This window comes from Saccopteryx bilineata, chromosome 2, assembly GCF_036850765.1.
Source record: "Saccopteryx bilineata isolate mSacBil1 chromosome 2, mSacBil1_pri_phased_curated, whole genome shotgun sequence".
NCBI lineage: Eukaryota > Metazoa > Chordata > Mammalia > Chiroptera > Emballonuridae > Saccopteryx > Saccopteryx bilineata.
This window is the reverse complement of record NC_089491.1, coordinates 3493971-3519765: the sequence shown is the minus strand read 5'-3', so window position 1 is coordinate 3519765 and position 25795 is coordinate 3493971. Positions and strand designations below refer to the sequence as shown.

Sequence of the window (25795 nt, the reverse complement as noted above, 5' to 3'; positions counted from 1 at the left end):
GAAGTAGGACAGCTCCTCCTTCGTACACACCTGACACGGCCTCCCCTGCCCCACTGTGTGTAGCTGCCCAGGTGCTGAGTGATCCTCAGTTCCCAGACTCCCCACTCAGGCACCTGCCTCAGGGGAGGCCCAGGCGGTGCCGGCAGAGGAGGCTTCAGTGGGTTGGAGCCTGTGCTTCTGCCAGGTCCAGTGTTAAGCACTTTTGCACATGTAACTTTTCCAGAATTACCCTGCCCAATGTTTGCTGCTGTCACCTTCACTTTAAAGAGGAGGGAACTGAAGCTCAGCGCATTTAAAGCCTTTGCCTAGGGTCACACAGCGGGAGGTGGCAGATGTGGGGTGCAGTGGGGGCTTCTGCCTGGGAGTCCTGATCTTGACCACAGTGCCATACTGTCCCCCTCGCTGCTCCCAGGCTGTGAGCTGCCCTGGCCTCTGGCAGTAGTGGTCATTTGGGGGCTCCTCTGTCCTTGAGATGGCTCACACCCAGTCTGTCTACCTGCTCTCCCCTGCAGAATGTGACAGGCAGCTCTTTGGACCCCGGGGTGAAATTGCCAGCCCACTGATGAGTCCAGATGGGAGACACGTGGGGGGCTGCCGCGTCTTTATCGATGTGGCTCCATGGTCCCGTATCGCCATCCACGCCCTGGTCACTGACATGGGCACTGGATCTGAGGGGACTGATGCCAGCTACATCTCGGTGAGGTTGCCATGATGGCGACAGGAATGGGCTAACCTTTGCTATGACTTTGGACAGCTGTCTGTGAGGACTGGACCAGGGGTTCTGGGCTAGAGGACCCCCTGAGTTTACTGCAGACCAAAAATGTCTTCAAAATTAGTAAAAGAACAGGAGAAAAGAGCTTCCTCCATTTATTTACCAACAAATGTTTGTTGAGCTCCCTATGAGAGTGAAATAGAAAAGAACCTTTTCCAGTGTAGACAGCCCGGTTAACCCAGGACTGAAGTCTAATTTTAGAGCCTGATATAACTTTGCCAAAAGAGGGGGCCAACTCCTTCCCCCACGAGGTTCTGTGGGTACTGGGACAACTGTCCTCTGCAAGGTATCAGCTCCTCTGGAGGAGGCAGCCTGGCTTCTGGAACCGGACAGACCTGGGCTCAGGTCCCAGCCCTGGCAGCCTGGCTGTGCCACCTATAAGTGGAACGAGTTCTCTGAGCCTGTTTCCCGGAGGATAACAGTGTCTTCCGGATAGGGTTCTTGTGTGAGGCTTAAGTGTGACCCTGAGTGCGTTATGCTTTGTATATTACAGGCTCCATGAAAGCTAGCTAATTAATTCTCATCTGTGGCTGGGTCCTTCGGGGCTGCCCCTTTCCTCCTAGATCCGGGACATCCACAGTCTGAAAACGGTGACGTTCCGCGGGCAGCAAGTGCTCTACTGGGAGTCAGAGGGCAGCCAGGCTGAGATGGAGTTTAGCCAGCGCTTCCTGGAAACACGTGCCCGCCTGCGGGGCCAGTACTGGACACTCCAATCTAGAGCTCAGGAGCACCACAGTGGCCTGCCCTAGTTCCTCTCCATGCACGTTGCTCAGCTGCCCGGTGGGCACAGTGGGGTGCCTCCCTGCGTTTTAGACAGGAGGGAACCTGACATTATATATATATATATATATGGGCATCTGTTAGGTGCCTGGCCAGCTCCTGCCTGCTTTCCAATTTGAATTCCCTCCAGTCTTAAATATCACCTTTAGCAGCTCCTCCCACGTGCAAAAACGTTAGGGGGCGCGGTGGGGTGGGTGGGTGGGAGACTTTTGGAAAGGCAGCCCCAGCCCGTCGGAGGTCAATAAACGGAACGTGTGGACAGACTGGCGTTTTCTTCACATAACCTGTCTAAATCTGGCTTGAAAACCCATTTCACAGCACAGCGGGCGTCCCCTGGCCGCGGTCAAGCTCCAGACCCGTCCCTGATTGGATCAAACTCGCCACTCCTAACAGTCTTCTTCGTATTCAGGGAGGAGAGGCGTGGAGTCCCGATGCTGGAGTACCTGTTCATCCTCTGCGGAGTCCGCCCCGTAGGCTACATTGTTCCTTTGGGCGGATTTGTCTACCTGGCAGTCCAGCGCCAAAACCAGCCCCCTATGCTAATAAACGCGTGCCCACTGGCTCAACTAGCCAAGGACCTGCGAGCTCCGCCCTCTATGCTAATAACTGCGAGCCCCACTGGCTTATCTCACTACCGCCCTGGAACTCCCGCCCCCTATGCTAATAAGCATGAGCCCTTCGGACGCTACTCGCCGCGGGCCTGTGAGCCCCGCCCCCTATGCTAATAAGAGAGGCCGCCTCTCCCACAAGGCAGCGCGCTGGCCGACGAGGCCGGCTCCGGAGCCCTTTGTGAGGGCGGTGGGCGGCTCGGGACAGCGACACGATGAGCGGCGCTAGCGGGGGAGCGGCGGCGTCCGTCAACTCGGAGCCGCCGGCGCAGGAGGAGGGCATGACGTGGTGGTACCGCTGGCTCTGTCGCCTGTCAGGGGTTCTGGGGGCCATCTGTGAGTACCCTGCCCGGGCGAGGGGGGCGAGCCCGCCGCCCACTGCGCATGCGCGCCCCCGGCAGCCGGGACGGGGACTGTTGGGCGAGGGTCTGCGGGAGGGCGGGCCCGCGCGGTTGCTATGGCTACCGGCCCGCTTCCTGGGCGCCTGGGTTTCCCGGCTGGGCTGAGCTGGCGGCTCTGGGGCATTCCAGGAGGGAACCGGAGCTCCCGCTGGGAGGCTGGAGCCGGCGCGGTCCGGGCACTGCCCCTCTCTCTGCCTGCAGACCTCACCTGTTGACTTGAGCGTGGGTGAGGGCGGCAGCCGCCTTCCCCTTGGGCGAAGGTTGTTTGTCCCGGGCCAGGTGGCGCGAGGTTTCCAGGAGCGGGCCCGGCCCGGAAGGGAGGACTGCCTTCCCGCTGCTGCTGCTGGGCTTGCGCCTCGGGCCCCTTTCATCTCCCCGCCTGTTCCCCAGCCCCGACCTCAGGTTGCCGGGGAAGTCGGACTGTTTTAGCACAGAGCCCTCAAAAACACAGATAGAAAGACATTCTGCTACAGAAGGCCAAACGAAGATGGGAGGGCGGGTCTTCCAAAGACACATGTAAGTCTCCTGGGATGGTTTGCGCTCTCCTTCCTGCCGGGGATGATACGGAGAGCAGCGGGCACAGCAGCGGGCCCGAGAAGTCCCACAGAATCTGAGCAGTGCCCGCCTGGCACAGAGGGCTGGGGTCAGGGCAGATCTGCGGGAAGGAACGCGTTTCTGGTCTCCTTCCTCTGCACAGTCCCCTCCCCGCAGGTGAGTGGCGGTAGGACGTTCAGGAGTGCAGGGCGAGGCCCTTAGCCAGAAGCAGCGGTGGGACAGGCCCTTCCCCCCTCCAATCACAAGAGGTCCCTAAGTCCCTGGTTCTGCTGTTTAGCACCTTTTTGACTTTGTAGGAGAGACTGGTGGGCTTGAGGTCAGGCCTTAGAGACTGACCTCAAATAAATAGAGATTAGCTGTTTCCCTGGAGGATGCGCGTGGGGGTGCTGTGGGGTGTGACAGTGGTCAATGGGGGGGAAAGGAAGGGGTTCTGACTGGCCTCTGGCCCTCACCACGCTGACCCCTGGGTTAATCCTGGCATCCCATCCAATTCCGTGCTTCTCAAAGAGGGGCACCTTGGCCACCCCAGGAGTTGGTGCTGTTGGGACTACAAAGGAAGTTGCAGGAGAAACCTGTGCATTACCCGGAAATGTGTTTCACCTGCAGGTTTGGGGGGAGGTGGTTGTAATGATGTGAACACCAAATGCAGTTGACCCTTGAACTACAGGGTTTGAACAGCACGAGTCCACTTATCCGTGGGTGATTTTCAGTAAACATGCATTTGGCTGCCTGTATCCCTGGGGTTCGCAGCTGTGGATTCAACCAGTCACAGATTGAAAACAGTATTTTTAATCCGTGGTTGGAAATCCACAGGTGCATAGCTCCAACTACACTATTTTATATTATATAAGGGACTTGGACATCTGTGCATTTTGATACCCATGGGGGTACTGGAACCCATCCCAGTGAGGGACAAGTGTAAAGTTTTTGGGGAGTCAAATGTTATACTCGGATTTTCGAGTACACGAGGGGTCGGCTCTCCTAATTGCTGTGTTGTTCAAGGGTCGTCTGTAGTCTGTCACAGTGTAGAATGCAGACCGTGAGGAGTTTTAGAGATGAAATCCAGGTTGCGCTTCTGGCTGGTCCCTTGTGGGGTAGGGTTGCCCTCCTCCGTGGTGGGGGCCCTGGGGGCGATCACGCTGGGTCCTCACCGTCCTCGGGAGGAGCGGGCTGCACAGCACACCTCCCTCACGTGGCTTGAGTGTCGCTGACTCTGAGGGGATGTTCTGCAGCCCTTGATTGCTAGGGGACCCTGGTTATAACCTGGCCCTCCCCGATGGCTGGCTGCGGGTAGCACAGTGTGGTAGGGTCGGCGCTGCAGGTGGAGCCGCAGCAGCGGGCGGTGTCAGTTGCTATCAGGCGAGGCAGGTGCCGCTGACCGGCAGAGCCTTGTTGTCCCTGGGCACTTGGTGTCTGTGGCCCCGGGAACCTGGCTGCCTGACTGTATGTATGAGAACTACCCAGGACAAGCACTGCCTTTTTAGCAGGCGGAACATCTGTCATCTTAGGAGGTCTTGGGGAGCACACGAGGGTTCACTTTGCTGGGCTCCTCCTCCACTGCCTGCTGTTGGCATAGGGTTACACTGGAGAGCAGCGGAATTCCAGGCCGTGGCAGGGCTCAGCTGCACGGGAGCCATGAAAGTTTAATGAGCTGGTGGCTGATTGCTGCCTCAGCGGGCCCATTGCTGCACTGGTCTGGCCTGGGCCAGCTCCCCGGACCTGCCTGGCAGGCCCCTGGCATTCTTTTTTTTTTTATTTTTTTTTATTTTTATTTTTTTAAATTTTTATTTATTTTATTTATTCATTTTAGAGAGGAGAGAGAGAGGGAGAGAGAGACAGAGACGGGGGGAGGAGCTGGAAGCATCAACTCCCGTATGTGCCTTGACCAGGCAAGCCCAGGGTTTCGAACCGGCGACCTTAGCATTTCCAGGTCGACGCTTTATCCACTGCGCCACCACAGGTCAGGCGCCCCTGGCATTCTTGGTGCAGCTGGGCTATGTGCTGTGGGTAGAGCGGGCGGGCGAGTGGTGGACCCTGCCCGTAAGGAGCCGTTGGGAGGGGTGGGCAAAGCTCCGTATTTCGGGCATTGGAGAAGCCACTGGGAGGGCTGGAAGAGGATGCATCCCTCCCTGACATGACCCCCTGCTGTTTCAGGGGTGGGTGGGCTGGACTGTGGGCTTGCCTGTGTGTAGGAGACAGCAGGCCTCAGGTGCAGAGAACACGCCCAGCACGGTCGCGCGGCCGGTGTATAAGAGCTAGAATGGCGACCCAGGTCTCCTCGGTCCTGATTCCTGTTCTGAGAGGGGCAGCCCTTGTCCCAACCACAGTCCGAGCCACGTTTTCTGAGTCCGAGGACTTCGTATGTGGCCAGCCCTGTGAATGGGGCCACTTGCCCTGGACTTTCTCTCTCATCAGAACCACCTTGTGAGATGGGTGTTGGTACAGTTGTGGGTCAGGGGCAGGCTCCTCCAAGCCCCGGGACAGAGAGGGTGAAGTGCCCGCACAGCCTCACCGGGCTCTGACAGCAGCCGCACCCTTGCTGTGGCGCCAGGGCACTCGGCCTCACCTCTGAGTCCAGTGCCGCACCTGTGACATGGAGCAGTAGTGTTTGGTCTCCCTTGTCTCAGAGGGCAGAGAGGGGACTTGTAGGTGCTGGGAGAAGAACCAAGCACGGGTGTTGCGAGGTGGTCCCCTGAGGTCACAGCCGTCTCTCCAGCCGGCCTCCCAGCAGCCTGTCCCTTCCTATCTGCTGATTCCCGCTTGTGTCTCTTGCTTTCAAGCTTGCGCCATCTCCGGCCTCTTCAGCTGCGTCACCATCCACCCTCTGAACATCGCAGCTGGCGTGTGGATGATGTGAGTAGCCCTGCGCCTGTCTGCCTGGTGGGCTTTGGGGCATGTGGACTTCGGGCTCCCGTGCAGACCCTTACCTCCTTCATGCCCCCCGTGTTGAGTTTTTCGGACCCCCATTAGAACCGGGGCCGGGAATACCCACCCAGGCCTTTATTGCGTGTAGGGCCCAGGCCACAAACATTCCCCCATTGTCTGGAGTCAGACTCCACAGCCAGCAAGCCCACTGTCATGGGCCTTGCCTCTGGGAGCCCCAAGCCCGTCAGCACCAGCCGAGGACTGAGCTGGAAGGCTGGTTTCCAGTGGGGCTGCAGTCAGGTGCTGGGGCCGGGAGACCAGCTTGGGGGTGGGCAGGCAGTGCTGGCCACCGAGAGGGCAGACCAGAGTGGGCGTGGGATCAGGCTTCAGAACAGCCTCGAGGAGCTCCTTGCCTGCCTCCTGCCAGGGTCGCTGGGTCCTGGTGAAAAGGAAGGGAAGGGAGGGGTGAGAACTGGCCAGGGCAGCTCTGGCTGCGTCTGACACCCACCGGGGGGAGAGGTGTTTGTGCACCTACTAAGGTCTGTGCCCATGTGGGGGTTGGTCTGGGAGGGGCATAGAGATAGATGAGATGTGGGCCTGCCTTCTGGGAACTCAGCCCCTGCTTAGACCCGGGGGGAGGGGAGCTTGCTCTGGTTCAGCATTGGGACCTCTGCTGGTCCTAGACCGTGGAGGCGGGACTGAAGGCGGAGGCACTGGACCCCTGGATGGGAAGGGATTGTCCTAATGTGGGTGAGGGTCAAGTTGGGACCTGCCCATGCGGGAGGTCGGGTGAGGGCATTGCTAGTTGTGCAGAGAGTTCCTGCTTTAGGGGGCACAGGTGGGCTTTTGGGGCACCCTGAGCCTGTGTTTCTGTCAAATGAGGGTAGCCTGGGAAATTTCCCCTGGGCATGGAGGGAGATGGAAGGGCAGGAAGTTTGAAGCCAACAGCCTCTGTCCTCTGGCTTAGCTGTCCCCTGCCTGGACACGGACTGCACAGAGGGCTTGTTGAGCCCCCCCCCCCCCCAAGCGTGGGCTTCCAGAGGGCCGGCTGTGTCAGCCTCAGCCCCTGGTTGAGGACAGACTGACCTCCTCCCCGGCTCCTGGTCCACGTGCCACAGCTCTCTGGCTGCTGGGGGTGCTGGTGGTAACAGCTACCCAGCGGGAGCAACTGGCTGCGGGCCACAGCCGTGCTGTGATGCAGGGGTCTTCTTCCTCCTCCTCCGGAGACAGGACGGGTAAAGGGAAGAGCCAGATCTCCCCTCAGGGGCCTGCAGCTCAGTTAGGGAGACATGGGGCAGGCTCATGAAGTGGTGGGGGTGGGCGCAGGAAGTGGGGTGGGTGCAAGAAATGGTGGGATGGGTGCAGGAAGTGGTGAGGGGTGGGCACAGAAGTGGTGGGCTCGGTGCAGGAAGTGGTGAGGGGTGGGCGCAGAAGTGGTGGGCTCGGTGCAGGAAGTGGTGAGGGGTGGGCGCAGGAAGTGGGGGTGGGCGCAGGAAGTGGTGAGGGGTGGGTGCAGGAAATGAGGGTGGGCGCAGGAAGTGGTGAGGGGTGGGCACAGAAGTGGTGGGCTCGGTGCAGGAAGTGGTGAGGGGTGGGCGCAGGAAGTGGGGTGGGTGCAAGAAATGGTGGGATGGGTGCAGGAAGTGGTGAGGGGTGGGCACAGAAGTGGTGGGCTCGGTGCAGGAAGTGGTGAGGGGTGGGTGCAGAAGTGGTGGGCTCGGTGCAGGAAGTGGTGAGGGGTGGGCGCAGGAAGTGGGGGTGGGCGCAGGAAGTGGTGAGGGGTGGGTGCAGGAAATGAGGGTGGGCGCAGGAAATGAGGGTGGGCGCAGGAAGTGGTGAGGGCTGGGCGCAGGAAGTGGGGGATGGGCGCAGGAAGTGGTGAGGGTGGGCGCAGGAAGTGGGGAGGGATGGGCTCAGGAAGTGGTGGGGTGGGTGCAGGAAGTGGTGAGGGCTGGACACAGGAAGTGGTGAGGGGTGGACACAGGAAGTGGTGGAGGATGGGCGCAGGAAGTGGTGAGGGGTGGGCGCAGGAAGTGGTGAAGGATGGGCGCAGGAAGTGGTGGGGGATGGGCTCAGGAAGTGGTGGGGGATGGGCGCAGGAAGTGGGGGTGGGCGCAGGAAGTGGTGGGGGATGGGCGCAGGAAGTGGGGGATGGGCGCAGGAAATGGTGGGGTGGGCGCAGGAAGTGGTGAGGAGTGGGCGCAGGAAGTGGTGGGGCGTGGGCGCAGGAAGTGGTGGGGCAGGTGCAGGAAGTGGTGGGGCAGGTGCAGGGAGTGGTGAGGGGTGGGCGCAGGAAGTGGTGGGGGATGGGCGCAGGAAGTGGTGAGGGGTGGGCGCAGGAAGTGGTGGGGAGTTGGCACAGGTCCCGCTGGCCAGCCACATGCCCTCTCACTTGCCCTCTAGCACTAACGCCTTCATCCTGCTGCTCTGCGAGGTGCCCTTCTGTTGCCCGTTCATCGAGTTCGCCAACACGGTGTCAGCGAAGGTGGACCGGCTGCGCTCCTGGCAGAAGGCTGTCTTCTACTGCGGGTGAGGGGCTGCGGGCAGGGCGCCCCAGCTGGTTTCCAGACCTGCCTGCTCAGTGGGTACCTGGATGGTGGCGGTGGCACTGGCTCGGGGGAGAGGGGGCAGATGCCCTCAGTCACGGTCAGTGGGGGTTTCAGCTGGGATACCTTTGTGCGCATCATGGTAGCCGCTACACGAAGGGACCCAGCACTCAGTCGTACTGGTTCAGACACGAGCCACACATGCATAGAGAACATGAGAAGCATCTGGATTCTGGCCCACTGGCCGGGATTGTTAAGCACATGCTTGTGCGTCCGTGTGGCACGTGTCTGCAGCCTTCCAAGGTGTGGGCTGTCCAGACGTCCTTCCATAAAGGGAGAAGCCCAGGCAGACGGAGAACACCGCCTCCCAGATACACTTCTGGTGTCCCGTCTCTGACAGCGAGCCCAGTGTAGTGCTCCGTCTGAGTGAGGAGATGAGCTGCCCAGTGTGTTTCATGCACAGCAGCTCCTTGCGCAGCTCCTGGTCCCTGGGAGGTTGTCAGTGGATCCGGGCGGCAGCGGCAGCTGCACTAGTTAATATTATCTAGGTTCTCTGCAGAGGTAAGTAAGAGGCTCTTGTTTCAAAGGTTTCCTCCCCTCCTGGAGGCCCAGCAGTTTGGCCAGAGCCCAGATGCACGTCCTGTTGTAGAGCTGTCTGCTCTGAGTCTAAACCACAGGCTCACAGAACACGGCGCGTCTCCCTCGCCTTTGCCCTGCTCTTTCTTTCTGTTTCGTGCGTTTTTAATGGCTGCCAGCAGTAATATGTAGTCATTAAAAGTAATTTGGAAAATAGGAAGGAGATTGTCACCCGTAGCCCCACCCCCTGTTAATGTTCTGATGTGTCTCTTCACTGTGTCTTCAGGTATTTTGTTAAACCTGTTTCTCACTCAGTTATAACCATTGTAAGTAAATTTATATCCCCCCCCCCCATTTATCCCATGGTACAGACATTTTCGTTATTACCACAAAGACTTCATAAGGTTTCTTGTAATCATGGAAATATTTAACTGGATACATTGTTTTCTGTGTGTGTAAACCTGGTCTGAGTCAGCTGTGATGACGTACCCATGCTAAAATATCCTGCTTGGTGCGATTCCCTTAGGACATATGTCCAGGTGTGGCTTTGCTAGGTCAAAGGGTGAGATCGTTAAGATTTCAATGGGTGACTAAATTGTTTTGCAAAGAGGAGGTGGTCTGACTTCTCCCACCCGCCCACCTCCAGTGCTGGCACCATGTCCACCTTTCTGTCTTAGCTAAAGAGTAGAACATTTTCCCCTGTTTTTATTGATGGCATTTTCTTTTCTGAAAATGACCCAGTTTTTTACCTGTTGGGGTCTTAGTGCTTCCCTTAGTAAATCCTATGTGACTCTGTATGAAAGAGATCTTAATCCTTCTGTTAGGTGTCCTGCTAATATTTTCCAGCCTGTTGATTGCCTTTGATTTTATTTTCACAGCTTTTCCCCTTGTGGTCTTTCTTTTTTCTTGGGAATTTCTATTATTCTCTTATTACTTAGGAATTTTATGACTGACATTGGCCTTGAAGAATGTAGGGGTTAGGGACGCCACCCACCATGCAGTCATGTATCATTTCTGACTCCCTAAAAACTGAACTACTAATAGCCTACCGTGGACTGGAAGGAAGCCTTATTGTCCACATAAACAGATGGTTAACATATATTTTGTATGTTATGGGCATTATATACTGTATTCTTACAGTAAAGTAGACTAGAGAGAAGGGACAGTAAAATCGTAAGATAATGAAATGTAAGTACATTCCAGTGCTGCACAGTTATTTGAAAAGGTCCGTGTACATGTAGACGGTGTGGTTCAAACCCATGCTGTGCAAGGGTCAACTGGACAGCAGGACCTCGTGACCACATGTCCAGCTGGATTGGAAATCCTGGTAGAGTCCGGTGGGTCAGGTCCCACTCCCCCCCCCCCCCCTTGTGGCAGCCAGAGGGCTGCCGGCTGCTGTCTGAGCTCTGTACCGGCGCGGAGCATGCCCAGGGTGGGGGAGGCGCAGGTGGAGCAGCATCCAGGAAGTGGCCTGATTAATCTCATTGCTGCCATTGGTCTGGAAATCCGGGGACCCAGGGTCAGCCCCATGGATATGTATACTTAAGCCCCAGTGGACACCTGCCACCAGGTGGCGTCACGCTGTAGCTAGGACCAGATAGATAGGGGTCGGGAACCTTTTTAGCTGAGAGAGCCATGAACGCCACATATTTTAAAATGTAATTCTGTGAAAGTCATACAATGACCCGTGTACGTTATGCATTATCCAATAAAAATTTGGTGTTGTCCCAGATGACAGCTGTGATTGGCTCCAGCCACCTGCAACCATGAACATGAGCGGTAGGAAATGAATGGATTGTAGTGCATGAGAATATTTTATATTTTTCACATTATTATTATTATTTTTATTTTTTTGTATTTTTCTGAAGTTGGAAACAGGGAGGCAGTCAGACAGACTCCCGCATGCGCCTGACCAGGATCCACCCAGCATGCCCACCAGGGGGCGATGCTCTGCCCATCTGGGGCGTCTCTCTGTTGCAACCAGAGCCATTCTAGCGCCTGAAGCAGAGGCCATAGAGCCATCCTCAGTGCCCGGGCCAACTTTGCTACAGTGGAGCCTCGGCTGCAGGAGGGGAAGAGAGAGACAGAGAGGAAGGAGAGGGGGAGGGGTGGAGAAGCAGATGGGCGCCTCTCCTGTGTGCCCTGGCCAGGAATCGAACCCGGGACTCCCGCACGCCAGGCCGAGGCTCTACCACTGAGCAAACCGGCCAGGGCCCACATTATTATTTTTTTAATTAAATATTGTGTGAGCCAGATGCAGCCATCAAAAGAGCCATATCTGGCTCGCGAGCCATAGGTTCACGACCCCTGAGATAGAGGATGGAGCCAGTTGGCTGCTCCCACCGGGACCCTTGTGGAGAGATGAGAGGCTCGCTGTGTCTTACACAGTGTCATCTTTGGGACCGCCTTGAGCGATGGCTAGTTTTGCTGTGCTAACAGGAGCCAGCATGTAATTTGTGCCTGCGCTGTTCCAGGCACAATGTTAACTACTCAGCATGACTTCACCTTGCTCAGTCTCGAAACCTCTGAGCTTTGATCCCCACCCCTGGGACAGAGACAGCGTCAGAGAAGTTCAGTAACTTGCCCACAGTCACACAGCTTGGGAGGACTGAGCCAACCTGAGGTTTTCTGGTCAGCTTTGTTTTCATAAACAGCGAGGGGGTGCGATCGGTCGTCTCGGTGCTGTTTAACCCTCTGGGGCAGGGAGTCAGCCTTTTTATACCTACCGCCCACTTCTGTATCTCTGTTAGTAAAATTTCCTAACTGCCCACCGGTTCCACAGTAATGGTGATTTATTTTTTTATTTTTTTTTACAGAGACAGAGAGAGAGTCAGAGAGAGGGATAGATAGGGACAGATAGACAGGAAGGGAGAGAGATGAGAAGCATCAATTATTAGTTTTTCGTTGCAACACCTTAGTTGTTAATTGATTGCTTTCTCATATGTGCCTTGACTGCGGGCCTTCAGCAGAATGAGTAACCCCTTGCTCAAGCCAGTGACCTTGGGTCCAAGCTGGTGAGCTTTTGCTCAAACCAGATAAGCCCGCGCTCAAGCTGGCGACCTTAGGGTCTCGAACCTGGGTCTTTCGCATCCCAGTTCGACGCTCTATCCATTGCGCTACAGCCTGGTCCAGCTCCACAGTAATGGCGATTTATAAAGTAGGGAAGTAACTTTACTTTATAAAATTTATAAAGTAGAGTTACAGCAAGTTAAAGCATATAATAATAATTACTTACCAAGTACTTTGTGTCGGATTTTCACTATGTTTGGCAGAATAAATCTTTATAAAACAACTTACTATAGTTAAATCTATCTTTTTACTTATACTTTGGTTGCTCCGCTACCGCCCACCATGAAAGCTGGAACGCCCACTAGTGGGCGGTAGGGACCAGGTTGACTACCACTGCACTAGGGTCACAGACTCTTACAAAAATCTGATGGGCCTGACCAGGTGGTGGCGTAGTGGATAGAGCGTCAGACTGGGATGCGGAAGACCCAGGTTCAAGACCCCGAGGTCGCCAGCTTGAGTGTGGGCTCATCTGGTTTGAGCAAAAATTCACCAGCTTGGACCCAAGGTTGCTGGCTCAAGCAAGGGGTTACTTGGTCTGCTGAAGGCCCGTGGTCAAGGCACATATGAGAAAGCAATCAGTGAACAGCTAAGGTGTCACAATGCACAACGAAAAACTAATGATTGATGCTTCTCATCTCTCCGTTCCTGTCTGTCTGTCCCTGTCTATCCCTCACTCTGACTCTCTCTGTCTCTGTAAAAAAAAAAAAAGAAAAAAGAAAAAAAAAAAAAAAGAATGATTGATTAAAAAAAAAAAAATCTGGCCTGACCTGTGGTGGCGCAGTGGATAAAGCGTCGACCTGGAAATGCTGAGGTCACCGGTTCGAAACCCTGGGCTTGCCTGGTCAAGGCACATATGGGAGTTGATGCTTCCAGCTCCTCCCCCCTGCCTCTCTCTTCTCTCTTCTCTCTCTCTCTCCCTCTCTCTCTCTCTCCTCTCTAAAATGAATAAAAAAAAAAAAAAAAAAAATCTGAGGGAAGCTTTGGGTCCCCTCACCAGAAAACGCACAGAATCCAGCAGACAGGTTCACGGTGCTAGAGGACTTAGGATCCCACTGTGCATCTCTCCCGGCTGATTTTGGGGACCCTTCCCGTTCCGGCAGCTTGGGAAGGGGACCAGGGTGAGCCGGTGCGGGGGCTGCAGGTGGGCGTGCCCCCTGACTTCTGCTTCTCCCCCAGGATGGCCGTCATCCCCATCGTCATCAGACTGACGCTGACCACCCTGCTGGGCAACGCCATCGCCTTTGCCACCGGAGTGCTGTACGGACTCTCCGCTCTGGGCAAAAAGTGCGTCTGCCAGTCCCTGCCCGCAGGGGGGATCTGGACTCCCTGCCTCCTGTGTCAGGGAGGATGGGTGGAGAGTGGCCCCTGGTACCCGTTTGTGGAAATGGGGGCCCAGAGGGTGTCAGTGACTCGTCAGTATCTTAAGGGTGTTCAGCTGTAGGGAACGTGAACAGAATTCTCGAGATCTCCCGGTGGCTCAGTCTTGCCCCGTCAGCCCATAGCAGGGACAGCATCCGCAGCTCATGAGAGCCCTTCCCCATCCTGACCCAGCATTGCTGCCAGTCACTGCCCTCTCGCAGCCCAGCAGCCCAGGCAGCCTGTGCCACTGTTAGAGATGACATGTCCTTGCTAGCCTAGCAGGAGGCTCTCTGGGGAAACCAGAGGCCCAATGGGCTCTGCCTGCGGCCCACGGCAGGGTCCCTGGCCAGGAGTCAGGTGGTGGCCGGCAGGGCCATTGCCTGGGGTCTGTCCCCGCTGTGACTCGGCTTCGCTTTCTCTGCAGGGGTGACGCAATCTCCTATGCCAGGATCCAGCAGCAGAAGCAGCAGGCGGATGAGGAGAAGCTTGCAGAGACCCTGGAGGGGGAGCTGTGAAGTGGGTCTGGGTGGCCGCCCCACCCTCTCGCCCCTCGGGTCCCATGTGTGCGTGTTCAGGAGGGACGAGGCCTGCAATGTTGACCTTGGGGGACAGCCTGGAAGAGGGGCCTTGGCCCGGCTCCCATCAGCTTTTCTGCGCCTGCTCCCACGCTGGGAGCCTGCCTGTCTGCCCCTGTCCCCGGCCTGGTGTCTCCTGCTCTGAGCTGGTGCAGAGGTGCTGCAGCGAGGGCTCTGACGCCTGGACCAGCAGCAGGGAGCTGGGCAGGGCAGCTACGGGGGACCCAGCCACACGACCTGCAGCGGAGCCAGCAGGCAGCAGCCCTCCTGGCCCCACAGGGACAGGTCGCAGGTGGATTTCAGATTTTCCCAGCCTGCAGAACCACAGGGACCCGCTGAGATCCTGGGAGGAGCTTCCCCTGGCAGCGGTGGTCCTCTCCAGGTGGGAGGCCTGGGCATCGGCCGGAGTGATTCTCCTCAGCTCCCCAGGCCACAGAGCCTCGTGCAGGTGGGTCCACCTGGGCCCACCGGTCTGCCTGTCATCAGGCAGAGCAGCGTCCTGAGGGCTGTCTGCTACTGCCCGTGGCCCCCAGCCACTCTGTCCTCTGCAGGGGCCCCCAGAGCTCCCCGCTGGTCTTAGAACACCTGGGACGGCAGCCATGGCAGCAGCTGGACAGCTGGAGCCTTGGGCAGACCGCCTTAGAACACTTCCCCTGGGCGGCCCTGGGCCCCTGGCTCTCTGTCCCCCCCCCCCGGTGCTAAGGGTGTGGGCTGGTCCTGCCCTGGCAGCAGCGGCCTGAGCCCTGCTAGGAGGGGCTGGGCTCGACCCCCTTGGAGCACTGCTGCTGGCCCGCCCCCGGCCTTCTGAGAGCTGGGCAGAGGGCTGAGGGCTGTTCCCATGGCCCGACGGCAGACCACCGAGGAGCAAGGCTGTGGTGGGGGCCAGAGGGTGGCCCTCCCGGAACCTGTGCCCTCGTCTTCCCCAGGCTGCTGCCAGTCTGTGCTCCTCCCGCCCCAGCCCGCTGGCTGCTCTGCTGGCCAGGCTGGCCCTGGGCTGTCAGGTGTGTCTGGCGGGGCCTGGCTGAGCCCGGCAGCACCGGGCAGAAGGGCTGGCTGGTGTGGAATAGATTCCATCTGGGGCCCACTCCTGCTTCTCATTCCCGGCCCCGGGCTGGGCCTGCTCTGAGCTCCTGGTCTGGGGAGGGTGGCAGGCCGAGCCCAGGGCCCTGCAGTGTGGCCAGTGTGTTGGGACACGTGCCTTCAGGGCTCCTCTGGGGCCACCTTCCTCAGGCCAGTGGTTGGCTTCAAAGGGCTGTGGGCTCCAGGCCTCTCCAGGTCGGTGGTGTGTGCGCCCGTGCGTTTGTGTGGGTGTGTCTTTTCCCACGTGTGCCGTGAACAAGACCTGTCTACCTCCCCGGAGGAGCGGGCCCTGCTGCCCCTCTCAGCTCATTCTTACCCAGGAAGGGGCTCGGGCCCCTCCTGCCAGCCCTCCTGCTCGTCACAGGCAGCTTGCTAATGGGGTTCCCTTGCTGGGGTGGAGGGGCTGGCTGTGTCTGGGAAGGTTGCGCCTGTACCCTGGGGGGAAACTGGGTGAACGTTGGGCAGGCCGTAGAGTCGGACGCAGGGAGGGCAGGGCCCTCCAAACCTCCGTCAGGCCAGAGCGCAGGTCACTTGCCCAGATTCCCAGTGAGTCTCAGCAGTCCCGGAGCAGGGGCCCTGTCTCCCAGGGGGAGTCCTGCCTTGAAAGGAACATCTGTCCAGGTGGCTGAGGGGGCCGAGCCACCAGGACACACTCCCATCTTCACGTGTCCGGACTCTGTCTTCTCCTGGTCCTTGTTACTGTGTGGTCACCTTGACTTCTGAGCAATAAAGGCTGGTGGTGGTTTGTACGCTTGCTCGCCAGCTCTGCCTTGAGTGAGTGGTGGCGATGCCCAACCCCACACCGGCTGGGCGGGGCCGCTGGCCCTGGGGTTAGCTGCCCTTTCATTGGGAAGGCTGTGCTCTAGCAGCTCACCTGAGGTCCCTCGGCTGGAAGAGCAGGAGCCTGCTGGGCAGGGCTGACACCCCAGTCGGGCCACCGTGCTCCTCACTGTGGACAGGGTGGGTGGCAATCAGGGTCCCCATCTGGGACAGCACGCCCTGGCAACCAGGACTGAAAATGTGGGGTCTAGCCTGGCTCTGGGGGGGCACCCCACCAGAACAACTTCCTCTGCAGGGTCACAGCCCAGTGTTTTATTTTATAAATAGGGGCACACAGTTTTCAGGCAGCGCTCGAGAGCCCTGTTCCCAGACATCGGGCTGGTGCGGAAGTTAGTGTTTGTGGGTCCTGTGCCCTGGCCTGTGGGAGTCTGGAGCACTGCCCGTGGCGTCTGCAAGGCCTCAGGTGTGGATTTCCACCCTCCCACAGCCAAGATGCCCGATGGTGGCCACATGAGGACAGGACAATGGTGCCGTTGCTCTGGGAGCCGCTGCGCTGCCCGAGCCCACCACCCTCTAGGGGAGGCGTCCTCCACGCGTGGGGTTTCCCAGGAAGGCCCTGTCCCCAGACCTGGGGCCACGTGCTCTCCTGCAGCACACACTGCTTCCTCTGCCAGCTGGTTTTGGCCAATGAATGTGCGACACCACGGGCTGCCTGCACCAGGACCCAGGCTGGGCAGGGCTGCTGGCTGTCCAGTGCCAGGACGCGCTCTGGGGCCCGTCACGCCCTGGCCCGTCCTGTGTCTGGCTGATGGTATGTTGCTCCCTCCTGGGCTTGCCATGCAGGTTAGTGGCCGCCAGTGGCTTCGCCCTCCCAGTGCAGGACCCCAACCTAATGCAGGAAGGACCTCCTCCCGGTGTGGAAGAAGGACTCGATCTGCTCCAATGACCGGCCCTTGGTCTCGGGCACGCAGCAGCCAGTGAACACCAGGTTCACCAAGCAGATGGCGGCAAAGAAGAAGAAAGGCACCTGGAGGCCGCAGGCTTTCTGGAGGTGGAGAGGGGGTGCGCAGTCACACGGGGACCCGGGGTCCTCCTGCCCCTCGCGAACTTCTGGGCCCTGCTAGCATTGGGGGGGGCTCCACTTGCTCTTTCCTCCTCAGAGACCTGGGGCTCCCACTGCTGCCAGCCGGTGACGGAGGGGCCTCAGGTGGCCTCGAGACCCTGGAGGTCTGTCCCCAGCCGTCCTCAGCCACAGGCCTAGGGTCTCCTTTCTGCCCGGAGCACTCCACTCAGAACCTGCCCCAGCCTGGCCCTCTGGCCTCAGCCTCCAGGTCGGCGCCCCTCTCGCCGTGCCCCTGGGCCCATCTCCCTGTCAGCCCTTCTGAGCTCCTGCAGGGAGCCTGCCGCCACGCCTGGGAGCCTGCTCCTGCTCTCCTCCCTCCAGCCCCACGCCCATCTGTGCTGCTCGGGCTGTGCACACAGGGCCTCCCAGCGGTCCCACCTGTTCTGGGGGCCCCAGCCCTGCCCGGCCTGGGGAGGCAGCACCAGAGCTGTCCCATTAGATTCTCCTACCTGGGAGCTAGGACTCTGAGATTCCATTAGCTCCAGGGCCCGCTGGGCTTGGAACCCAGAGGTGGGCTGAGCCCCGTGGGAGCTGTGTGTGTGGTGTGTAGGACGTCAGGTGTGGGTTGGCCTCTAGGGCACTCTGCTGAGACCCAGACTGCCCACCCAGACAGAAGGCCCAGAGACAGTGACTGAGTGGCTGTGGCTTCCTGGCCTGGGAGGTCAGCTGATTTCTCAGAACAGTCCCCCAGCTCCTGTTTGTGGTAATGATGGAGCCTGCGTGACCTCACTGTATGGGGCATGCACTGCTCTCGGAGGACATGGGGGAGCAGACCTCCGCACAGCCCTGGCACTCACCACCACCAGCAGGAAGGACTTGGTGAGGGCGAAGGCGGTGAGCCAGCTGACCAGCACGCAGAGCCCTGAGGCCACGCCCCTGGCCCGCAGAGGCAGGATCTCAGACATGAGCAGCCAGGTGATGGGCCCCCAGCCCATGGCGTAACCTGTCCAGAGGGGGCAGGGGCAGCTCAGGCCCAGTGGGGGCTGGGAGGGGCTCTCTGCCTCCCCTGAGCTGCTGAGAGACACCTCCCCAACCATCCCAGACCACCAGGATAGCAGTGACCATCCATGACACAGCCATGTCCCCCGCGCCTCGCTTACATGACAGCCCCGCCCCCCCGGCCAGCCACCCTCCCAGACTCCCTGTGCCCGTGGGGTCACTGCGACACCTACCCATGATGAAGAGCATGGTGGCCAGCAGGGGCACCAGGGTGAGGTAGCTGGTGGGTGTGGCCAGGGGCTGCTCCATGCCCCCCATGGGCGTGCTCTCCAAGCTCACGGTGCTGTTTGGGCTCAGAGGCTTGGGACCAAATTGGACATACAGCCCCAAAGTCAGGTTGGCAGCAAACATGATGGCAGCTGTGGACAGACAGGTGGCCCTCCAGGGGCGAGGACCCTTTGAGCCAGCTGCTCCTCAGAAGTTCCCTCCACAGAGCCCCTCAGTGTCCCGGTTCCCATCCAGGCTGCCATCACATCCGTCTGTGACTGGTCACTTCCATGGAGCGGCAGGCCCCCACTCCAGCTGTGTCTGGGCTTCTGTCACACACGCCACAGTGTATCAGTCGCTTGTTCCTCTCAGGAGCCCGGCTGGTTGCGTGCCAGGCCCCGTGCAGGTGCTGGAGAAGCAGGGGCCACCGGGGCTGGTCTGACCCAAGCCCTCGGGAGCTCCCAGCCACCGGGCACCCACCCTGACTGGCACAACACGTGGCAGCTGCCGGAGGGGATGGCGGAACTCACCTGAGACGAAGAGCAGAACCTTGCGGCCGGCCAGGTCCATGGTGAGGGCTGCAATCAGCACCGACAGGAGCCTCACGGCCCCCACAATGGCGGCGTCATCCTCGGGGGGCTGCAGGGAGGAAGAAGACACTGGAGCTGAGGGACCTGGCCCGCCGTTCCTGCCCTACCTCCTCCCACCTCCCACCCCTTCCACCCCCCGCAAAGCACTGCAGGGTGCTCAGGCCCCAAGCCACGGCCACAGCTCCTTGGAGTATTGAGCCACTGAGCGCCTACTATGTACCAAGCACTTTCTCTGGTCACCCGCCCTGGCCTGCAAGGCTTCTTGGGTAGGGGCACAACTGCCAGGCCTGCCCCTGAGCTGAGAACCTAGGTGTGACCATGACTGGTGGAGCTTGCTGTCACTAATCCTCAAACCTCACCTCCCTCTGAACCCGGGATGGGCAGCGAGGCCACACATCTATTATCTCCACCTAGAGGAGCAAGCTGAGGTTTGGAGGAGAAGCGACTCCGGCAAGGAGGCCGACGCTCTGAACCTGGGGTCCACAGCCCCCCAGGGGTCTGCATTTCTATGAAACCATGTCAGCTTTCCTTGCAAACACCACTCTGAGAACAGGTGCACGGCACAGAAACAGTTCCGAGCGCCTGGCGGTCTCCACCCGCACACCGCAGCCCGATACGTGGCACGGGGCAGGTGCGAGGCGAGGGACAGTGTCCGAGGGGCGCTGGGACTGAGAGCCAGGGTGTGGGGCCAGGCGCTCACCAGCAGGACCGCGGTGCTGTTGAAGATGGGCTGCAGGTAGACGAGGATGGGCGTGATGCCCGTCAGCTGCTGCAGGAAGCGCATCAGCACAGCGATGGCGATGGGGCGGCACATCTGCGGGTCCCGGGCCTCGGCCCACGACACGCGGCTGCTCTGGAGACACAAGGCCAGCCCCTCCAGCCAATGCCACCCTGCCCTGGAGTGCACGGAGCTGGGCAGAGACTCCTTCCTTCCTCCAGGAAACAAGTCAGATGGGGGGACAGGCCGGGAGCCCCCCGCCCGAGCCCCAGGCTCCCGGGTCAGGGGCAGGCCGCGGCCGACGGCAGCTCGTCAGGATCGCTGGGTCCCCAGGGCACCCCCTGCTCAGGGCACATGCTCTGGGTCAGGTGCTGCGGCACCTGAGGTGGGAACACTGGTTTCCCAGCTTTCCAGGAAAAGCAGGTGACGCTCAGAAAGGCCTGGAGACTGGCCGGGCCGGACGCAGCTGTGGGCCCCCCGAGGCGTGTGTGTGTGTGTGCGCGGGGCGGGGCGCCCACCCTCCCGCACCTGTCTCTGGACGTTGTCCTGGATCTGCTGGAACTCCCAGCGGATGTCGGCATCGGCCCCGCGCAGCCAGGCCAGTGCCCGCAGGGCCTCTGCGTCCCTGCCCCGCGAGAGCAGGAAGCGTGGCGAGTTGGGCATGAAGGTGAGCAGCAGGATCATGACGACCACGGGCCCCTCCCCGGCCACTGCCAGCCAGCGCCACGGCAGCAGGAGGCCTGGGGACGAGGGGGAAGTGAGGAGCTGGGGCCTAGGCTGGACACAGACCCCCACCGGGCCTCTGAGCAACCTTACCTGCCCTCTAGGGCTAGTCCCAGTTCCTCCTCCTATGGGAGGCGCCACACGGACTGACTGGCCACTGGCACAGGGCCCAGGTCCTTGGAGGGTCTCAGGGGCCACAGCAGGGGTGACAGCCTGAGCCAGCGGGACCCCAGGCCTCCACCAACAAACCCCCACCCCACCTCAACCAACTGCGCTCTGATCCCTTTTTCTTTTTTCTTTTTTTTTTTTTTTTTGCATTTTTCTAAAGCTGGAAACAGGGAGAGACAGTCAGACAGACTCCCGCATGCGCCCGACCGGGATCCACCCGGCACGCCCACCAGGGGCGGTGCTCTGCCCCCCAGGGGGCGATGCTCTGCCTATCCTGGGCGTCGCCATGTTGCGACCAGAGCCACTCTAGCGCCTGGGGCAGAGGCCACAGAGCCATCCCCAGCGCCCGGGCCATCTTTGCTCCAATGGAGCCTTGGCTGCGGGAGGGGAAGAGAGAGACAGAGAGGAAGGCGCGGCGGAGGGGTGGAGAAGCAAATGGGCGCTTCTCCTATGTGCCCTGGCCGGGAATCGAACCCGGGTCCTCCGCACGCTAGGCCGACGCTCTACCGCTGAGCCAACCGGCCAGGGCCGTGATCCCTTTTTCTATGTGGGCTTCTGACCTAAGACTAGCTGATGGAAGCATTCTGCAGTCCAAGACAGTCTGCAGACTCCTGGCCCAGGAGAAGTCCTCCCTGCCCCGGTAGAGTGGGGCCTGGTGACCAGAGAGGAGCAGGAAATTGCCTGGAGGGACACGGCTCCGTGGTGGCCCATGCACAGCCAGGAAGCCAGGTGTCGTGCCTCCCAGCCCGGGGCTCATTTTGGGACACATTCCTTCCCCTTCCACCATCTGCTCACCCCCTGCCACCCCCTAGCCTGCCCACAGGAGCTGCTTAGCACTTGTCTTACCGAGGGCGTAGAGGGACAGTGACCCGAACACGGCCATGAGCTGGGGTGTGGCCCCCAGAGCCCCACGAACGCCAGGGGGAGCAATCTCAGACACGTACACCTGCAAGACACATCGCCCCACACCCCGGCCTTGGTGGGAAGGCGGGGCCTGGCCAAGATGGCAGAGGTGGCCCTGGTGGTCCTCGGGAAGAGGGGTGTGGGGGCTTCTGGTGGGTTTCTTGTCCTGATCACGACTCTCCTCATCACCTCCTTTGGGCCTCAGTTTTCCTAACTGTCAAGTGGGCAGAAGCACTCACTTCTGAAATGGGCAGAGGAGGCTGGAACTGGGAGGCACAAGAGCACCCAAACTCTGGTCTCTGCTCCCGACAGCAGCCCTCACCCATGCTGGGCTCGCCCCAGTCCCGGTCTGGGTGTGGGGTGTGGTGGGTAAGACATAGGTGCAGGGAGGGGGCAAGGCAGGGACTTCCCTTTCCTCCATTGCTCAATGTGGATTTTCTGCAATTGAGAAACGTGTCTGACCTCAGAAGATGGAATAGGAAGTGCATGGAGCCCAGAGTGGGGGGGCAGCTGGGGACACGGGAACAGATTGCCCTGAAATCAGCTGCCCTGATTGGGTGAACTGAGGGTCCCCTGAAAACATATCCTCACTGACCAATGGACCTGGGAGGCTAGGAGCCCTGAACTCCCAGCGGTCAGCATGCTCCTGAGGCTGGGAGGGACCCGGGGTGGACAGCCCTGGCCTTACCGGGATGCAGGCCGCTGTGAGCCCTCCAGCGAAGCCGGTCAGCGTCCTCCCTAGCAGCAGCATCCAGAGGCCGCGGGCACCTGCCATGAGCGCATAGCCGGCCACAGAGGGTACAGCCGAGAACATGATGCTCAGCTTCCGGCCCAGGAGGTCGTTGAGGACCATGGCACTGAGGCCCCCAGCCGCAGCACCCAAGGTGAACACAGACTGTAGAGGAGGGGGCAAGGCAGACATGTCTGGGCAGCCCACATCCCACACCCTCCGTCAGAGCCTGGAGACGGCTGGCTCTGGGGGCCCGGGCTGCGGGCTGCGGGCCCCGAAGGGTAGTGAGCCTCCCGCCGCCGGAGCTGTGCAGCGGCACGTGGACAAGTACTTGTTAGGGACGCCGCAACAGGGAGTCCTGCCCTGGGGTGGAAGTGAGGCCACGCGCCACCACGGTTCCGTTTAAATGTCTAATATTATAATAGAGCAGACAGGAGGATTCTGTGATTTGAAGTCCCCCGGGGGTTTTGAGATTTGGGGTTCCTGGATTCCCTGTACAGTATGATGAGTAGGATCCAGTCTGTGATTTGGGCACACCGCTTAGTCTGTCCAAGCCTCAGTTTCTTCTGAGAGAGCAGCAGCCGCCACCTCAGAGGGTCGGCCCTGGAGTCAACCAGCTCCCATGTAAAGTGCCCAGCATGCACCTGGCACATAATAAGTGCTCAGCACCCAGTGTGCATTGCTATTAGGTGATACGCTGGAACTGGGAATTTGACACCACTAAGATCGTAGTTCTAGAACCCTGGGACACACGAGGCCTTGTTCTTCCTCTCCACCTGCCCCCAATCTGCCCTCCGGCCAGGGCCTCCTTCCATAGGCCCCTGATATCCCGGACCCCCGTCATGCGGGAGGTGTCAGCTCGGCTGTGACGGCCTAGTTATGGATGTGGGGGTGGGTCTGGGGAACCCTCAACCCCACCGGGTGCAGACTTCAAAGGACGCAGGCTCCTTGCCACATGTCTCCAGCGGCTTTCACTTCCTCCTTCTATTTCAGAGATCATTGGCCTCACTCCCCTCCTCCACCCCCAGCCTGGAGGGTATGAGCCCTCCAGGGAAGGGTGAGGCTGAGCTTTAGTGGGTCCCTAGCGGGGACAGAGCTCCGTGTGTCCCTGTGCCCCTGCCCCATCCTGCCCCTCCCAGTTCAGAGTATGGCCCTTACCCCGAACCAGGATGCCTGCGTTTTGGTCAGACTCAGGTTTGGATCCAAGGAGTGCTCCAGGGCCGGGATGACGGGGGACGTGTAGACCAGGGCATAGCCGAAGCTGAAGTTGCCCAGCACGGCAGCGAAGGTAGCCAGGAACACCCTCTTGTTCTGTAGGGCTCTGGGGGCAGTGGGGGTGGGGCGGGGCAGAGAGATTGAGGGGGTCTTTGAGCCCCTCCTCTCCAGTCTGCTGCCTGTCCCGAGTACAGTGGTCATCCACTCAGAGGGCAGGGTTGGGGAGGGCTGGGTCGAGGGCCAGTTAGGTTCCAAGTGCCAGCTCCCTTGGAAAACCCCAGAGTCTGAGTATAGTCCCCACAGCCCATGGCTGTAGCTGAGATGCAGGTGCAGGAGGCTTTTCTCCAGGAGAGGATGGTTGGTTTCTGCTCTCAGCTTTGCCACCCCAAGCTTGCTGTGTGACCTAAGGCAAGCCCTTAGCCCTCTCTGGGCCCCAGTCTCTCTGTCTGTGCCAGTTGGGGGATGGGCCCGGTACTGTAAGGTGGGGAGCAGGTGACACATAACCAAACTCCTTAAATAGGACTAACCTCTCTGGGACGGGGGCGGAGTCCAGAGAGCCCTTTGCTGGTCACTCCTGGATGATCAAAGGAGGACCACGGCGGATCCCAGCCCCCACCCGCAGCCCCCATGCCCAGCAACTCTCACCCGACTTGCGTCCTCTCCTCAGGCGACGGAGAAGGCCTCTCAGAGAAGGTGTCATAATCCGGGCCCTCCGCTCCCAGGAGCGGTTCCTGCATGGCCGGCCGCGGCTGTCACCTGCGCCACCGAGGGGCCAGGGCAGCGTCTGGCCACAGCGGTTTGGAGCATCCGGCCGATCCTGTAGCTCCGCCCCCCTTCCACGATTGGCTGCGGGGCGGCCCTGCAGAGTCGGTGCCGGCCAATGGGCGGCCGCGAAGGGTGCAGATGCTGGGATGCGGAGCGCAGCCGGGCTTTCCCTTGCGCAGGCTCCGGTACCCGGTGCGGGGCGCGGCGGGGCGGCCGGGCTTTCCCGGGGCGCGGGCTCGGGTACGGGGTGCAGGGCGCAGCGCTGGGGCGGGGCGGGGCGGCCGGGCTTTCCCGGGGCGCGGGCTCGGGTACAGGGTGCAGGGCGCAGCGCTGGGGCGGGGCGGCCAGGCTTTCCCCGGGCGCAGCCTCGGGTGCGTGACGCGGGGTGCGGCGCGCGGCGCTGGGGCGGGGCGGCCGGGCTTTCCCGGGGCGCGGGTTCGAGTACGCGGTGCAGGGCGCAGCGCTGGGGCGGGGCGGCCAGGCTTTCCCCGGGGCGCGGCCGCGCCTCGTGCGTCCCTGAAGGCCGGAAGTGCACCCGAGGGAAATGGCTAGATATTCGCGCGGGTCCTGGAGGCAGAGCCCCTGCCGACTCCTCAGTGTCCATGTTGGGGTCCGAGCCAGGTACCAGCCGGAGGGCACAGACCGCGCCCGACCTGGGGCTCAGCTTCTACGGGCCGCAGGAAACTCAAGCCCCGAGAGGCGAAGCAACTCGTCAAGGTCACACAGCGAACTCGTGTCTCCCTCCGGAGGAAGACCATGAGCTCCACCTTGTGCTCTGATCCATCGCCTTCCCTGCCACTCGGTTGCCTGAGTCACCGCCTCCGGGCTCCCTCTCATCCCGAGACGCCATGAAATCAGGCGGACAGACACGCAGGACAGCGAGGGTCTGTGGGGTGGAGGCAGAGGGAAGAGGGGGTGGCGGCTCCAGCGGGCTAGACTTGTATCCCCCCCCCCCCCCCCCCCGTGTCTGGTCTTTTCCGGCTGCAGCAATAACTTGGGCTTTTTTGTAAATAAGTAATAACACGACATTTAACACAAAAATAAAGCAGAAATGGAAAATTCCCCTGGAAAACCATACTCAAACAAAACAAAACACCACAATGACAAGTTTCAGCTCTTTCTTTGGACTTTTCGGAGAGGGCTGGATCCCACTCACCCTACCCTGCTGAATGGAAGGGCCACAACATGTATCTTAAAATTGATCCTTTGTGGTTGAACTTTGGGGTTATTTCCGAATTTTCGGAATTCCTATTTATTACCCCTGAAATGCAGCTAGAGTAACACAGTAGAGGAAACAGAGCTATTTCCTGAGAGCCTCCACAGCTGGAGTCAGGCCTCCTTTACCCCAGAGGCCTGCTTTGCATTTTTTGCCCATTGTGTGCATACAGTTGTGTGATCCCTTTGCGTGGTATTGTAAGCATTTTCTGTCATTAAGGGACACCCAGTCAAGGGTGACTCTTACCGATCATGTTGCACAGGGCTCATGAGCACATTTTAGAGATGAAGATGTCACAAATCTTAAAATGTGCGGCTCGACCAGTAGACTGCTGTGTGCACCCCTGTGATTCCTGCCCAGGTCAAGAACCAGAAGCTTCAGACCCGGGCTGGGTGGCTCAGTTGGTTAGAGTGTCGTCTGGATACGCCAAGGTTGCAGGTTCCATCCCTGTCAGGGCACATACAAGAATTAG

The 25795-nt window shown here is 59.8% G+C and overlaps 3 protein-coding genes across 6 annotated transcripts in view; 2 read left to right on the top strand and 1 right to left on the bottom strand.

The window, feature by feature from the left end:
* The window catches only part of ADAMTS13 (ADAM metallopeptidase with thrombospondin type 1 motif 13), a 28747-nt gene extending 27041 nt beyond the window's left edge, over positions 1-1706 (top strand). For all 3 annotated transcript variants that reach the window (XM_066255799.1, XM_066255800.1, XM_066255801.1), the window contains 2 exons: positions 513-697; positions 1336-1706. In XM_066255799.1, the coding sequence (XP_066111896.1) occupies positions 513-697; positions 1336-1521 (371 nt within the window). In that variant the 3' untranslated portion in view covers positions 1522-1706. The remainder of the gene's footprint in view (positions 1-512; positions 698-1335) is intronic.
* A 606-nt stretch (positions 1707-2312) lies between these two features.
* On the top strand, positions 2313-14185 carry CACFD1 (calcium channel flower domain containing 1). Its single transcript, XM_066255854.1, has 5 exons — positions 2313-2496; positions 5897-5969; positions 8385-8510; positions 13349-13456; positions 13956-14185. Exons 1-5 carry the CDS (start codon positions 2376-2378, stop codon positions 14044-14046), a joined length of 519 nt encoding a protein of 172 aa, XP_066111951.1. The 5' UTR covers positions 2313-2375; the 3' UTR covers positions 14047-14185.
* A 2073-nt stretch (positions 14186-16258) lies between these two features.
* SLC2A6 (solute carrier family 2 member 6) lies at positions 16259-24112 on the bottom strand. Of its 2 annotated transcripts, none has more exons than XM_066255816.1 (10): positions 23988-24112; positions 23286-23448; positions 22086-22292; positions 21341-21440; positions 20132-20343; positions 19586-19738; positions 18826-18934; positions 18262-18447; positions 17887-18032; positions 16259-17011 (listed from the first exon to the last, which is right to left on the bottom strand). In XM_066255816.1, exons 1-10 carry the CDS (start codon positions 24077-24079, stop codon positions 16856-16858), a joined length of 1524 nt encoding a protein of 507 aa, XP_066111913.1. In that variant the 5' UTR covers positions 24080-24112; the 3' UTR covers positions 16259-16855. The 2 variants fall into 2 exon arrangements, with proteins under 2 accessions (XP_066111913.1, XP_066111915.1); XM_066255818.1 differs by having other exon boundaries at positions 19586-19654.
* Positions 24113-25795: the final 1683 nt, after the last annotated feature.

Excerpts from the sequence above, each read along its gene's own strand:
- CACFD1 (XM_066255854.1), top strand. The coding sequence starts at position 2,376 with ATGAGCGGCGCTAGCGGGGGAGCGGCGGCGTCCGTCAACTCGGAGCCG. Across the intron at positions 5,970-8,384 it reads GCAGCTGGCGTGTGGATGAT|CACTAACGCCTTCATCCTGC; the intron begins GTGAGTAGCCCT and ends CTTGCCCTCTAG. Across the intron at positions 8,511-13,348 it reads AAGGCTGTCTTCTACTGCGG|GATGGCCGTCATCCCCATCG; the intron begins GTGAGGGGCTGC and ends CTTCTCCCCCAG.
- SLC2A6 (XM_066255816.1), bottom strand. The coding sequence starts at position 24,079 with ATGCAGGAACCGCTCCTGGGAGCGGAGGGCCCGGATTATGACACCTTC. Across the intron at positions 23,449-23,987 it reads GAGGAGAGGACGCAAGTCGG|AGCCCTACAGAACAAGAGGG; the intron begins GTGAGAGTTGCT and ends CACTGCCCCCAG. Across the intron at positions 18,935-19,585 it reads ACAGCACCGCGGTCCTGCTG|CCCCCCGAGGATGACGCCGC; the intron begins GTGAGCGCCTGG and ends TCCTCCCTGCAG.